Genomic DNA, 16109 nt, shown 5'->3' on the forward strand with positions numbered 1-16109 from the left:
AAAAAGTGTGAAATTAAAATTTACTTGCATAGGCCTTAAAGCTGAATAGTTAATTTTATTCCCGTCTCAATTAATTAAAATTTAATTAATGCGCAATGTAATTTTCATAACAGGAAATAAACAAATTTATTTCTATTCAACTAAAAGTGTAGCAAAATTTTTGACTCAAAATAATAAAAGTAATAATGCAATAAATGTTATGAAATTCAAATTTAATTATTAAAATGAAATCTAGAAGCACTTGAATAAATTAGCGAGCTTAATTTAACTTGGATTAGAAAGAAGAGTAAACTATTCGGATAACTGAAGTTCCGGATATATGGAGTGCAAACAGCTGCAGTTAATACAATCAAATAACACATTTTTAAATAACTTTCTGTTCCTAATGCAATCATTTATTTTCATTTAAATATTAAAGTAATATTTTTAATGTTACAAACCATTAAAACTGCATGTGTATTTCTCTAACGTTGTTAGTACATTTATTTGTTTTTTTACTTCTCTCGCTCGCTCTATTTTATAAATACAGATAAGCTTTCGCCTTCAAGAAAAGAGTTTTCAAAAATAATAAATAGATTTTACTGTACCTTTAAAAAATAGTAAACAGCACATATTAATATTGTATGTAAAATCCCTTCAAAGGAAGAAAATGTTTTCTCAAGGTTTCCGACATTTCTCAATCGCGTTTCATCGAAACCCTTCTCAATTTATTGCGGAGTAAGAGTATTTTTTTCCAGAATAAACTGCGCACATCCTTCACAGTCCTTCGCAGCCTTCAAAACGCTGATGAATAAGCTAATCATATGAAAAGGTGTTACTAATCCCATAAAATATTTCTCTAAAAGTTCCTTGATACATATATAGTATATGCATGAAATATATATATAGGCAATTTACTGCCCTACACAGTTTATCCACAAATAGGTTAATCTTTAATTTTTTTTTTTAAATGTTATTAAAAAAATTTCTTTTCGCCCTTTTATACAAACATATTATATATCAAGGGTTACGCAAGGGGTACATAGGTTGAAAATACATTGCTCTGGACAGGGGGTTCTCAACCGGTAGTACGCGTACCACGGTTGATACGCAGGAGAAAAATAGGTGGTACGCAAAAAAGGCAAAGTATTTTTAATTATTAAATTAAAAAATTAAAACCTCAACGCCTTGATTGAGTTTTTTCTCTAACATTCGTAAATATATGCGATCTGAGCTTTGTTCAAGGTCAATAGTCGCTTATAGACTTTAGCAAGAGAGTCTGCATGGCAGTTTTCGTGGTTTTTCCATGTTGTACGTTTCACAAATATTCTTTTAGCCGTAGACATAACAAAATTTGCCATAAATGATGTTTTTAAAAGGAGTGATGCAAATGGATGCTGTATTTAATAGGAAGTAAAAATTAGTTCCTATAAAAAAGATAACAGTATCTCGTTAATTCTCTTAGAGTTTACCGATTTATTGACATTTCAGCAATTTATGTCGCCATTTCCGAACTCATATTGTTCTATTTTCAATGAGAATACATCGGTTTGCTATCTCTAACAGTAGGTATTTTGTCGTCTTGTTGCTTTGTATTCCTTCGTTTTAATAACGTTGTCTTGGCTGAACATCGCTACTTGGAAGCCCGAATTTTTAATTTCGAATTTGTTTTATTATCTATTTCAAATTTTGCAAAACTTTAATGAATTTTTGATTAACAAACTCAACGATCTTAAAGCGAGCAATGGCAACACTGTACGGGAAAAAAAATTAATATCCAGCGCGCGAGACTGCGTATCGGAAATTCTAAAGATATGGTCTTTTAAATATTTTGCGATATTGCTGTTGAATTGAATTTTATGGTTTAAGAGCGAAGAACATGATATTTAATAAATAAAGGTCACACACAAAACGTTAAAAAGGTCCCTTTGGGCGTAATATAGTCTGAAATCTTTCAGATATTTTTTTTTATTATTATTTCTCTTTAAAAACTGAAAAATAATCATTGTAAAATGTAGTGATGGGTACTAAGGTTTTCAATTTTGTTTCGGTAGTACGCGTTAGTCAAAAGATTGAGAACCGCTGACCAAGGATTACGCAAAGGTAGATAAGTTGAAAAAACATTGCTCTGGACCTTAGATCTATACACGTTGAAAAAGTAAAATTACAAAACATTGTTTGCTTCTTCAGCTCGAACATCATTATTGCAAGTAAAAATTTTACATGAAAGTTAGTAATTTGAATTTTTCATTCACAATGATTTTTTTGTAACTTCCGCTAAATATTACAAAACATTGTTTGTTTCTTCAGCTCGAACATCATTACTGCAAGTTAAAATGTTACATGAAAGTTAGTAATTTGAATTTTTCATTCACAATGATTTTTTTGTAACTTCCGCTAAATATTACAAAACATTGTTTGTTTCTTCAGCTCGAACATCATTACTGCAAGTTAAAATGTTACATGAAAGTTAGTAATTTTAATTTTTCATTCACAATGACTTTCTTGTAACTTCCGCTAAATTATTTTTAATTTCTTTTCCCTCTCTATTAATGATATTCAAAGGAAGTCATCGAGAAAATGAACCACTGCTGTTTTCTCTTACTAAGTTCATTACGTTCTGCATCTGTTGTTCTGAAGTAAATTTGTTATTAAATCTGTAATATCTGCTTGCGGCTCCAGTATGAACATTTAATTTTTGTTACATACATTAAAAAAAAAAAAAAAGAATTTTGCCCCTTTTCCTGATTATTGTTTATTTTTAGGTCTTGGATATGCTATGTTCTTAATGTCTACACTGGTGGGTGTATACTATAATATGATTTTGGCCTGGGCACTTTTCTACCTTATTTCTTCATTGAGCAGCATTTTACCATGGAGCTCTTGCGATAATTGGTGGAATACTATTGGTAAGCTCTATCTGCTATACATATGCTTATTTTTATAAGTTTCCATCGAAAATTAATTTTTTTATGATAAAATAGGTAGTATTGAAATTAATTTAAGAACAATGAATAATAACGATATATAGCGACAGATGGCAGCACAGGTCATTCACTCTTCATTCGACTAATTTAAACTCTGATTTATTGTATGAATTTAAAAAAATAAGCAAATATTTTCGTTTTTTTTTTATTTATTTTTTGTTTATTTTTAATTTATGTTTGGCAGCGTATGGCATTTATGTTTGGCAGCGTTTGGCATTTATGTTTGGCCAGAACATTAGCAGTTTTTGCTGCAAAGTTTGCAGTTTTCATAGTCTTTATTACTTTCTTTAACGTCTTAATATATGATCTTATACTCTTTAAATACTTTTATATAAGTCTTATGCATGTTCTTATGAATCTTAAGACTCATGCAAATTTTAAATTTTATTCTTTTCCTCTTCATATTATAAATTCGAATTGAATTTCAAATTTATAATAGGAAAAAGGGAAAGTGTAAAATTTAAAATTCATTATAATTTGGAAATTTCCTTGAATAAATCTCTTCTCCATTTGGATTATATACCCCCCCCCGAAAAAAAAGGAAACTGAAATTATTAACCGAGTTTCTTTAGCTTCCCCCCCCTTTTTTTTAACATAGTAAAGGTAGTAATCGAAATCGTACATCGGAGCCAGTCTTACATCCACAACAAAGGATGGGAATCTGACGATTCAATTATTCTATGAAGAAGTTACCTGAATGACTTTTCTATTTCAAAATTATATGATTGCATTGGTCCCACTAATGGCAGCCGAGTGGTTAAGATCTCTGATCACTGGTAGTATGATTTGGGTTCGAAATCCCAGTGAATGAGCTAGCTGCCCAAGTACTTTTCTCCATGCGCAACGTAAATGCCAGTCAGTATCCCTTAGAAGATCGACCCTACTGAATACTGGTAGTCTGACCTGACTTCAAACGCAGGTGAATGGACTGGTTGTAAGATTGACTTTCGACATGTGCAACATGAATATAAGCTAATTTTCTTTAAAAAGTGCCCTCCGAATTCATCCCTTTCCTTAGGCAGATATCCCATATGTGCTTTGCTAGATTCAAGTAACCTAACCTAATTTTACTCTTAGAAAGTTCTACCTGAACGAATCCCTTCCCTTAAGGAAAGAGTTCTTGGGCGCTTTAAATTGTATTCAAATAACCCAGCTTCACCAGCTCTACCTCTATACTACAGCTTCACCAGTTATGACGGCTGAGTATTGCATGTTCACCTTTCTATTGAGGAGAGGACGTGGGCCGATAAAGTTCATTGACTAAGCCGTAAAATCTATTTTTCAAAGAATTCTACTTTAACGGACTATCGCAGAAACACCTTAAGCTTTTTACTGGATTCAAGTGCAAGAGTTCCTCTCCTCCTGAAAAGTGATTTTACTGCGAACATTAATAACTTCTGCAGTAGTAACGATCTGAGTAGCATTAGCCTTTTTAACCTGCTTAATCGGAGGTAATGCATTCTTCACATTGTCATTAACTTTCACTCAAACCCAATTTAAACATGATTCTGTGTTCAAGATCTGCACACTATATATAATTTAATGATTTAGAAGAAACATTTTGCGTTCATTTTCGTATGTTTTTCAATGATTAGTTTATAATACTGAGTTATTTTATTATGTTATGGCTATTCTCCAGAGTTTTACTTAAATTTTCGTTTTAGCTTGTCAAAAATTCGACACAAAAAACTGTACTGCTTTGCATGGAATCATAACCGAAAACGGTACCTGTGTTTTCAGACATCAGGTATCAAATGATACATGGCTAAGTCTTGAAAATTCAGTATCAAAGACGAAAATGGCAAGCGACGAATATTTTCAGTAAGTATAAAACATCTGGATTAAATGTTGATATTTCTTTCCACAAAAATTATATCTTTATCTGATTTATTTGATATCTTGCCTAATAGAACGGTTTCTCAAAATTTCAGACCGCTGAAGTAAATAACCATCTATCTGAATGTAATCAAAATTTCACAACATGCTTTAAATATCTGTCATTATTACAAATGGTAAAAGTTTCATGAATCAATTCGTAATGAAAAAAACAAACTGTTTTAAGTGATCAAAATTTACTAGTTCAATTTCGAGTAATATGCTGGACATTACGATAGCAAACCGTTATGCGAAAGGAATGTTTTGCTTATCTTTTGAATTCCTTAATATATAAAAAGAAGCAGCTCAAAGTATGACAAGAACATGATTTTCGTGCGTAGTTTTACTTTCTAAAGTAAACGTTTTGACCTTCAATCTTTATTTAAAATACCTGTGGATTTAAAACATTTATTTTTACTCAAGGTAAAATTATTAATAAATAAATAAATAAAGACTACTGAAATATCTACTCTGCTAGCCATTATTATTTCAACACCATTAAGGAAAGCAAATACATAAAAGATATTTATTGCACGAAAACGGTATGACATGAAGACAAAGTGATTAAATTTGCAAGCATTTTGGAAGTTTACAGGGGTGCGAAATTAGTAGAAACAGCTGCCACCTCTGGCAGCTGAAACGGCCCTTAAAATCCATTAGGCAGGCAGACAAACTGGGCTTGGATGACAGAAATGGGCAACACATTCCATGCTGCTTCAAGTCTATGTCGCACTTCCTCAACCGCATTAACTGAAGAGAAGCAGCGGCCCAGCCTCTCAGCAACCCATGACCAGGTTTTCCAATGGGTGACAGATCTGGAGACCGTGCAGGCCAGGGCAGCAATCGAATACCATGTGCATCGAGGAAGGTCAGAACACGACGTGCAACATGTGGTCTTGAATTATCTTGTTTGGAGCATGGCGTTCGGAGGCCTCGAAAATAGTGCACAACCACTGGACGTATGATGTCAGAAATGTACCCATCTGCGTCCAAATTCCTGCCGAACTGGAGATGTGCGTGTCGTGTACCTAATGGCTGCCCAAACCGTCACAGCAGGTATAGTGCCCGTATGCCGATATCGAATGCAAGCAGGTGACGTGCGGTCTCCTCGGACACTCCAGATACGTATACGGCCATCAGAATACTGCACGTAGAAACAGGACTCGTCTCAAAAGGCGACATTTTGCCACTTCTGTATAGTTTTATCGTCTGGCGTACCATAGTCACCGTCTCTCTCTGTGCTGCATTGTCAAGGGAGGTCGAAGTAATGGTCACCGTGCTGATAGTCCACGCTGCTGCAAACATCGGCAAACCTTACGAGCTGATAATGGGCATGCTGCAAACATGCCCATTTCCTGTCTAATGTGATGTCGTCTTATGGTTTTGCAGACTCCAGACACGTATACGGCCATCAGAATGGCGACATGCACGTAAAACCGGGACGCGTTTGAAAAGGCGACATTGTGCCGCTCCTGTACCCAACTTTGTCGTCTGGCGCACCAGAGTCGCCGTCCACCCCCTATACTGCATTGTCAAGGGAAGTCGAAGAAATGGTTACCCTATTGATAGCCCACGCTGCTGCATACGTCGACGCACCTTACCAGCTGAGACTGGGCATGCTGCAAACATGTCCTTTCCTTGACTAATGGTCCGTGATGTGGTCTTACGGTTTTGCAGGTCTGACCTCACAATACGTCTATCCTCTCGGGCGTTAGTTATGGGAGGGAGTTAAGATCCTGCATGCCGTTCAGTATGACCCTCAGCAATCCATTGATTCCATATTCTCATGACAGTGGTTGCATGTCTACCTGTGCGACCGGCGATATCACGGACCGATAATCTTCACATTTGATATGCAACGATGCTGCCTCTATTGAATTTCGAGACTTGTTGGCAAACATTTTCTCATCTTATTAGAGGCATAATACGATATTCTGAGCAAAATCCAACCTTATAAAGCCCTTTCGAATGGGAAGTCCGCTACACAACTTTTCGTTTATTCGGTGCTTCAGATGTCGTTTCTCCCTCCTGCGTCGTCTAAATGCGCTGAAATACTAATCATTTGCATATCCCAACTTCTTCCTTTCATGTGATTTTGACGATCGTCGGATTATTCCTTCCTGGTGTTGCAATTTTAATGGCCAGAAGTGTATCTTCTAACTGATAAATAGCTTTTGCACTTTGCTCTTAATCGAGATAGTGTTACAAATTTCTAACCTTTAAAAAATTTTAAATTATGGAAGGTGTTTCAAATACTTTAACACATTTCTTTAAACTGGATTTCAAAGTATTTTAAATTTTAGAAGTACATAATTTCGCCCTTTAACTGATGTTTTTTAATTAATCACAATTTTATGTATATTTAATTACTCTACGATATTCCCCGTAATTGCTTTCAAAATGTTTCTGTACAAAATCATGCGTAAAAGTGCAGCACCCATGCGTTCTACAGCTCGGAATTTATAACACACAGTCATATTAATTATTGCCACAGCAAGTAATTCAAATATGTTTCGAACTGAAATAATTATATTAAAGCTGTGTAAGTAAAACAATTCAACATATTCTGTCCTACAGGTGTTATAGTGTTATAATGACTTAACCTATACCTTCTCTGTTGCAAGAATAGTGATTGATTTATTCTATATATGTTCTGCAATAAGGCCTTTCAATACGTAATGGAATAGTATGACTGAGATTTTCTTTCCTTTTTTTCAGTAATTTTGTACTGGACATAACAGAAGGATTGCATGACTTGGGAGGAATGCGTTGGGAACTTGCATCTTGTCTGCTTGCGTGCTGGGTATTCGTTTTCCTATGCTTGCTGAAAGGCGTCAAAAGCATGGGAAAAGTAAGTTTATTTTTTATAACACTTCCTGATAATTCATGCTGCAATGAATGAGCTGAATGAGTGGTATAATCATTTCTGTCACACAGTACCCTACAAGAAAAAACACATAACTTATTTTAGATAATGCAGTACTGGAAGTACTTGAAACGGGTGTTGATAACAAGAAAAAATTAATAGTTAAACAAGCGCAGCAAGTAATAGGATAGGGCAGTAAGCATTCATTTTTATTTTACAAATTCTAAACATTAGAGCTTAAGCCATTATTTGACGGACTCTTCAGTACTTTTTAACAACGTTCTCATACCGAGAGAGTGCAGTACAGTTATTTAAGTGTTCAAAAATCATAGGCTGATTGGAGTCGCACAATACACAATTTGTGGAATCCACCACTCCAATTTTATGAAGTGGTCTCGTCTAGAGCCACCGTGTCTAGTGTGTCTAACTAGAGCCACCGCTGTCTTTCTTGGAAAACTGGAAATTAGAATCCCATGAAAGTTATCGTGGCAAGGAATGCAAGATTGAGTCTGTCGTTGCGAAGAGCCTTGAGCATCATACAGTACGACTTTGGTTTCAGTTTTGCGACAGTTCCGCCCCCAGATTTGATGGACATCACCCCAAGGGGACGTGTTCTAGGGTCTCCCACCCCTTCCTTTACCAACAGCCTCTCGAGAGGACTTTCGGCTCTTCTCATATTTAGAGTGCCTCTGTGCCGCACAGACACTACACATTTACAAACATCCATGTCTTCTCCGTAATTCGAACCCGGGCTCTTCGTTACCGCAGTCAGCATCGCTAACTACTGTCTCGGTTGGGTGGCTATCAAATTTTATTCCCTGTTACGAAAGATACATGCTGTGTTTAAATGCGATTGTATAAGAAAATGATCTGAGATAATAATTTTTTTTTATGATCGGAGATAATCAAAGTTTTTCGTTAAGGTATGTTTATGACAAGAACATAAAAATTATTTTCCCTAAAAATCTGGATTGGAATTAAGTTCAAGATTTGTTAAAAAGAGCAAAAGATAGACTAAAGTTATGTATAAACTTTAATCTAAATTATTAAGGCTTGAATCCTACAAGGAAAATTTCTTTCATGCAAATGCTGTTGATACATTAAAGTGTAAGTTTACCATACACTACAAACAAAAGCTCAGAAAGTATTCACGATGCAATTTTTCTTGAATGTTTATAAATTTTGAAAGAAATGTTCCTCTTTTTATTCGCATATGTATCGTTTTTTATATTTTCTTACATTCCAAATTTAATGCAAAATGTAAGCCAGATTTTTTTTAAATATAGATATAATTCCTTTGCCTGTGGAATTAGATTTGATGCTATACACCGAGTTCTAATAATCCTACTTTTGCTACGCCACAAACAGATGTATTATATTCAAACGAAACATTTGAATGCTTTGTGACTGTCAACCGTAAATGAATATATTATTTTATGAGACTGGAGTAATCGCTTGTAGTTTTGTGCAATAAATTAATAATTATATTATTCACTGTTTTAACTTACATGATCATAACTGAACTCATTTAAAGGCTTTCAATACTTGCATGTGATCTAAGGAATTTGAGACAGTCTTTTATTTTTATAAATTCTTGGGCTGTAGCAATGATTATTGCACTTCTAAATAATATATATGATTTTGATCGATATCAATAAATACTTTAGTTGTGAAACTTATTTGTTATTATTTTCTAATATTTTACAGGCGGTTTATTTCACTGCATTATTTCCGTACGTGGTTCTTACAATCCTTTTGATTCGTGGTCTTACTCTGAACGGGTCTACAGAAGGCATTATGTTTTATCTTACTCCGGAATGGTACAGATTAAAGGAAGCTCGTGTAAGTAGAGTTTCATGTTTATACAAAGTTTTTAAAGTCTGGTTATTAAATGCCGAAACTCTTAACTCACGTACACTCATCTTTTTATAAAGTGACACATTTAGATAGCATATGTTTGTATATATCTTATATATTCATATTTATTGCTGTTACGGTAATTTTTTTTCGTATACAGTTTGTTCTAAATTTAGAGCATTTTTGACATTTATTTGACTTTTTTATAACAAATTATGTTAAATATTGAATATTAGACATAAAGTGTTACTTAAATGCAGAATAATGTACATCTAAAGAACCCAGACCCCTGCCATCGTACATTCAAATGTATCGAGCCAGTTTTTATTGAAGGCCAAATATAATTTAATGTTATCAGTTATTAATGTTCTAATTTTAGCTAATTTCTTGAATACGTGATGGCTAGCTTTCTAAACATTCCTCATTTATATTATATAAAGTTTTAAACGAGAATTCTCGCCACTTTCTTTAAACAGGCTTTAAGAAGAAAGGACTAAAACAACATTCATTAAATGAATCAGATTTAAAGATATTGAGTTTAAATATACATTTTTACCACTCAAGTAGAAAATTTAAACTAGAGAGAAAAATTAATCGAAATTAAATTACTAGTTTATAATCTAAAAAAAACACGAAACTTCTAAGATACTTATAAGTACGAACCCAAGCTGCAAACTCCCTAAAATCTTAATCTTATAAACGGGGTAAGACTTGCTATTTTTAACTTCATGATGGTTACTTTAGTATTCAAACTTACCTTCCGTTCGTTAAGATTCCTTTTTCTCAAGGATTATTCGCAGCAAGCCAATCATCTAAAACATACCTTTTAAATGGTGTACAAAGATATGCAAAAGAAAAGGATGACTGGCTGTGCGAATTTTGGATGTCATTCTCTAACTGAAGGTCAAAGGATATGCTCCACGGATATTTGACTTTAATTCTGATGATTAGTCCCTCGCAGTATAAACCGTCGAGTGTCTATTTCAGTCTTTCTTTTTAATTTACTGATAGAGATAGTTAGTTTCAATCATACAGCCCTCATCCCCACTCTGTTTTGAATGGTTTATGAATTTAAAAAGGATCAGCCTGCACTGTTGATTGTTAGTTTTTATTTTTGTTTCTGTGATTTATTTAAGAGTTTAGTTGGGAATATGTTATGTCATTTCAAGTCAAGTGCAATAAACTTGCATATTTATAATTTTAAGTAGATTATTGCAATTTAAGTGAATTTATGACTCTTCATATTTCTAACTTTCAAATCGAATCTTGTATTAATCAAGGAGTTGTAATTAAAATTCCCAAAATAAATCTTTTTCCGTTTGTGATATTCCACAATGTCAACTTAAATCCAGCGTAACTTAATTTTGAAGTTACGAGAAATAAAATACATGTAAATGCTTTATTCAATAATAAATGCAAAGCTGATACTAGGTTAACACAGCAAAATTAAAAGTTAAACAGTAAGTTAGTTTCTTGTATGAGCTAACAGAAAACGTAAGGAAAATTAGAGTCTTCTAGTTTGTTTCATTTTACTTTGATAGCATTGAGATAATTATGTAAATAGTGGAGACAAGTTGTTTTTTCTAATCCCCGAAGTAGTCCAGTCCTGTTTGACCAAATCCATGAATCCTAAAACTTCCCAAAAATCTAAAAAGAGAAGATGTTCTAAAAAAAAACCTCGTCCAAGGTAAAATCAAGACAAAATAAAATATGATCAGGTGATGCCTGAGCAGCTCTATACTTGGTGGAGATCTTAAAAACCTTCTACTCTTGTTCACAGGAGAGACTCTTCAAGTATCTACTAGCAAAACGTGATATGTAAGTCTGACGACTTCTATGACACCCCAAAAATAGGATACCCCAGAGGCGAACTTTCGAGTTTCAGTCATGTACTGGAGGGACATTCTAGAGATCCTTAAGTGATTTCAAACGCTCAGAGAACACCTCACTATTAGTGCAAAGCTTATCTGACTGGGGAGTTTTTAAAGCAGCAGCCTTTGTCAGGTAATCCGCAATCTCGTTGCTACTAATGTCCACATGTGAGGAAACCCATTGGATGTGATCCTCGAATTAACCGAAAGCCTAGAAAATAAGTTCAGGATAGATATGCCAACCCTGTCCTTAACCTTTGCCCAGTCACTTGGATGTTGAACTGAAAAATGGCTGTCAGTTCAGATCCAAACATCGACAAAATCAAGTTCAACAATATTCTCAATACAGATCAGGCCTCTTTCGATAGCGATGAGCTCAGATCCGAACACAGAGCAAGGATCTGAATTTATATATTTTTTTAAGTCTAAAAGTAGAAGTAGGGGTCCTGATGAAGATACGACTACCAGAATGGCATTGATCACTCGTGCTGCCACATGTATATATCTGAAAAGCATCTTTAGTTACTTGATTGATAGTTTCAAGGGCCATCTGTCAGATGAATTCAAAGTTGTCAGCATTTTTATGAGCTTGGTTCAAAAGTTCAGAGTGGAAGTGGATGCCACTAAAGTCACAGACAGAGTAAAGCACGGGATAGATTGACGTTCAATCTATCAAGGGGGAACAAAGTTAAATATTTTGCAAAATTCCTTGATAAAAGAGAGTGTTTCTCTTCAATCTTCGGTTGTTGGCTTCAGTCTTTGGAACAGTTCTTCAGAAAGGAAGAGCTTCTATTCTGGTCACCATAACTGAGAATCATATTATAATATTTCACAAGGCAGGTGTTACTTCTCGTACTCAATGGCAATCAGAGCAATATCGTCAGAACAGCTATACCCCAAGCCAGAAATGATACTTGCTGCCCTAACTTGGAATCTGTCCAGCCCATTGAGATTAGAATCTGCAGCACAGAAATAAATAGGACAACCATATTCCAAAATTGATCTAATAAGGAAAGTATAAGTTAATTTCAGAGTTGAGAATCCATTGATACCGCATTGAATTATTTTAAGAGATTTTTCTTTAGACTGCAGAGACTGTAGTACACTTGATGGACCTGACCCTTTGCTTAAACCAGGAACGCCCCCCTAATTCCAGTCCCCGGGCGATGCAGTCTGAAAATCGAAAGAAATTGGACTCATGATAAAGGGGGGGGAAGTGTTACACCTTCTGTGGGTCATAAAACCTGGAGTACCCGAGGTAGAAGTCTGACTTTTCTCTAAGGCTTCATCTGGTAGCCTTAGTTGGGCTTAATGGAATATCCTTCACGTCTAAGATGACCCTACCAGTAGACCGACGAACTTCAACCATTTCACCCATTTACACACCCTCGCCGCGATGAAACAGCAGAGCAGGAGTTGAGGGGAATCGACACAAGTTAATGATTCCAATTTAATGCCTCCTCGTATTTATTGCTTCAGCACATCCTCGAATCTAAATGCAGGAAATAATCACAGACCATGCTTACTAAGTCATAAATTTTCTTCCTGTTTATCACTCATACAAATTAATACTATTATTTATACAATAAATGATTTTAGATCACAAACTCTTTGAATCTTGAAGCTGTAAATATTATCCGATATTTCATTCCAGTATTAATTATAAAAGCATTTTTACATAACGTATTTAAATATTTTGTAAATATCCGTTCCGAATAATTTTTTACGATTTTCATTTTGTTTATAGACCATTCTAAACATTTTGTTTTTAAAATTTCTATATTCTTTATATTTTCCAGGTTTGGGGAGACGCAGCAATGCAGATATTTTTCTCTCTGTCTCCTTGTTGGGGCGGTTTAATCACTCTGGCAAGTTACAATCGTTTTCATAATAACTGCTTTAGGTAAGAAAATACGATGTTTATGGTTAAGTAGAATTATTAATATATATATAGAGAGAGAGAGACTATAAATAATCTTATGCTTCTTTAAGTAGTGCTCTGATAATTTTCAGCCCATCACAGCTTAGAAGAAAAAAATGATGTCTTATTATTGCATCTCATATGATAAATAAAATGCACATTGCAAAGGAAAAATTAGTTATCAAATTAATAACTGTCATAATCATCACAATGTCGGATGATCCAGAAGTAGCGCGCATCGATCTTTCGAAAATTTTGGGAACTCCAGAATGTGTATTAAAGACAAATTGTTTCAATGTAACCTGTTACAATCCCAATCCTATTACAAGTAATATATCACATGAAATTTAGTTGCAGTTCATGCTGTTAGCTTTATAGATGGGGAGGAGTTTTCTCAAGATGAACGAATTTTTATGATTGAGCATTACTTCGCATTGCATACATTGGATTGCGATGTCACTCTCTTTGTTGGAGATTACAGCATTTTATTTCTGACTTTGTTCATTTCGTGAGAGCTCAGAAAAGACGGATACCCACTTTATTTATTGAACGTTTCTACTTTCTTAAAATCAGATTACCGAGGGGAAAATCGATCTTGTTAGATTAAGGAACATTTAAGAAGATCTCTTTAAAAGTTTCAGCAACTTTTCCTTAAGAAGCTGTTGCAAAATAATGCTCAATCATAAAAAGTTCGTTCTGCTTGGGAAGTACTCATCTCCATCTTGCACCAAACAGATGGTTTATAAAACTAATTGCAACTGAAATTTCATGTGATGTATGATGCAACAGCATAGGTGTGTCATCCAATGAAACTATAAGGTTCCAACATTAAAGTTACAGCTAAGTGTATGGAACCTTAAGAGCTGGTAAGCGAATAATCACTTTAGCTCAAGAACCGAAAACGTGAACTCAAGAAGGGTGAATTACCGTTTATTGCTCAAAATAAAGATTAACACATGGCCCTTTCTCAGGACGTACAGAAAAACCTCCACTTGGGCTTGAACTCAAGAGTACTAAGAAAAATCAAACTTAACTAATGCTTAATTAAAAAGGATATAGCCAAAGCTATCAGAATTCTACATGAGTTGGCCACTAAATGTTAACTAAACAGCGAAGCTATCAAGGGCCTGAAATAAGGCCGACCGTAGTAATAGCTTAGAGAGAGTGTATCCAAAAGGCGAACGCGCGCTAGTCAGAATCTCTGGCTCTCTAACGAAGTCATTGGAACTTAAGTGCTGCTCTTCCTTCATTTGCATTTAACCGCGATTTTAAAAACACACTCTGGCAGTAAATTTGTAAGCTGAAATAAGAAGGAATAGGAAAGTGGCTTTGACTAAAGATAACTGTTAAAAACTTAAGATAAACCTTACTAAACAATATGCATTGAACATTGACACCATTTTGGAATTTCAAAAATTTTGGAAAATTTTATGAGTGTGAAGTTTGGATCACCCAATAATTAGAAATTTTACGTTTTTATGAATATAATAATTCATAGTTAAACTAGACCATTTGGTTTTAAAAGGACATTTATTAGTTGCTTTAAATATAAATGGCTTACAGTTTAAAATTCCAAGGAATTCTCCTGTGTACACATGTTGTTTCTCGCACATGACTGTGTTGTAAATGCACGTAATTCTAAGCATCAATAATATAGCCACTACCGTCAGTATCACATCCAACAAATGATAGTTGAGTTTAATTATTTTTATTTTTCATTTCATTATTTAATTAATAACTAGGTTTATTTATTTTGTCTTGCAGAGATGCTTTGTTTATTGCTTTCGGGAACTGTGGTACCAGTTTTTTTGCTGGCTTTGTGATTTTCAGTATTGTTGGGTTTATGGCTCATGAACTTGGAGTTCCTGTGAATGAAGTAGCAGCTCAAGGTATGTATATGATAAGAAGATGAACTGTTAAAAGATTATGTATAAAATTGCATGCACTTGCTGACAATAAATTTCTCTACTCAACGTTTAGACTTCATATGTTCTTTGAATTGGAAACATGAAAGCGTCTATGATTGGTGCCCGTAAATCACATCAAGAATTTACGGAATGATTAGTTCTTTGCTCATGTTTACAAAAAATTAAGTTGCTTGACTTATGACAGTGAATTGTACAAAATGGAACGGAATGTTAACTGCTAATACATATAAAATGGAAAAAAGAAAAATTTAAGAAAAGCCTTGAGGCGTTAAAAAATCACGGTATCTGTGATAAATAATTCTATACGCTGTTGTTCAATCTTTATTTTTCAGTATCTTTCAGTACCCAGAAATTACGTGATAAAGGGAGATTAACAAAAAGGGTATAAGTCAAAGACGTGTTAGTTAGGTCTAACTTTGCACATAAATACATACGAATTTTACTTATATAAGGCTAAGGGCAAACACATATTTAGAGGAAACGTATGTAACAGAAAATATACTTTTCATACATATCAATCCGAAGTAGCACTAAAGAATATTTTTACATAAATTTCGATGTTGATGCCTTCATAAAATTTAAGAAACTCGTCTGTCACCTCAATGACTTTTTTTATCACGTAAAGTTTCTTCATAGCTGGCTAATACGTTTTTGATTCTTTGCCTTGTAGCAGAACGTGTTACTCACTAGAGTCTATGTTCTCCCAAATCTGTAATCCTTTTCTCATTTAATCCCCCCCCAGTGGCCAAGCGGTAAAGTCGCTGAAAAGTAGTAGTTCGGTCCGAGATTAGAATCCCGCGAACGGGCTGGCTGCATAGCCGTTTT

General features: G+C 34.4%; 1 protein-coding gene across 4 annotated transcripts in view; it reads left to right on the forward strand.

The window, feature by feature from the left end:
* The window catches only part of LOC118188811 (sodium- and chloride-dependent glycine transporter 1-like), a 121921-nt gene that overhangs the window by 86551 nt on the left and 19261 nt on the right, over positions 1 to 16109 (forward strand). For all 4 annotated transcript variants that reach the window (XM_035359323.2, XM_035359322.2, XM_035359324.2 and 1 more), the window contains 6 exons: positions 2745 to 2888; positions 4631 to 4787; positions 7560 to 7692; positions 9415 to 9549; positions 13235 to 13338; positions 15121 to 15245. In XM_035359323.2, coding sequence (XP_035215214.1) covers positions 2745 to 2888; positions 4631 to 4787; positions 7560 to 7692; positions 9415 to 9549; positions 13235 to 13338; positions 15121 to 15245 — 798 coding nt within the window. The remainder of the gene's footprint in view (positions 1 to 2744; positions 2889 to 4630; positions 4788 to 7559; positions 7693 to 9414; positions 9550 to 13234; positions 13339 to 15120; positions 15246 to 16109) is intronic.

The sequence above is a fragment of the Stegodyphus dumicola genome, chromosome X2, assembly GCF_044657685.1.
Source record: "Stegodyphus dumicola isolate Sdum_Otavi_A_Nest chromosome X2, ASM4465768v1".
NCBI classification, from domain to species: domain Eukaryota; kingdom Metazoa; phylum Arthropoda; class Arachnida; order Araneae; family Eresidae; genus Stegodyphus; species Stegodyphus dumicola.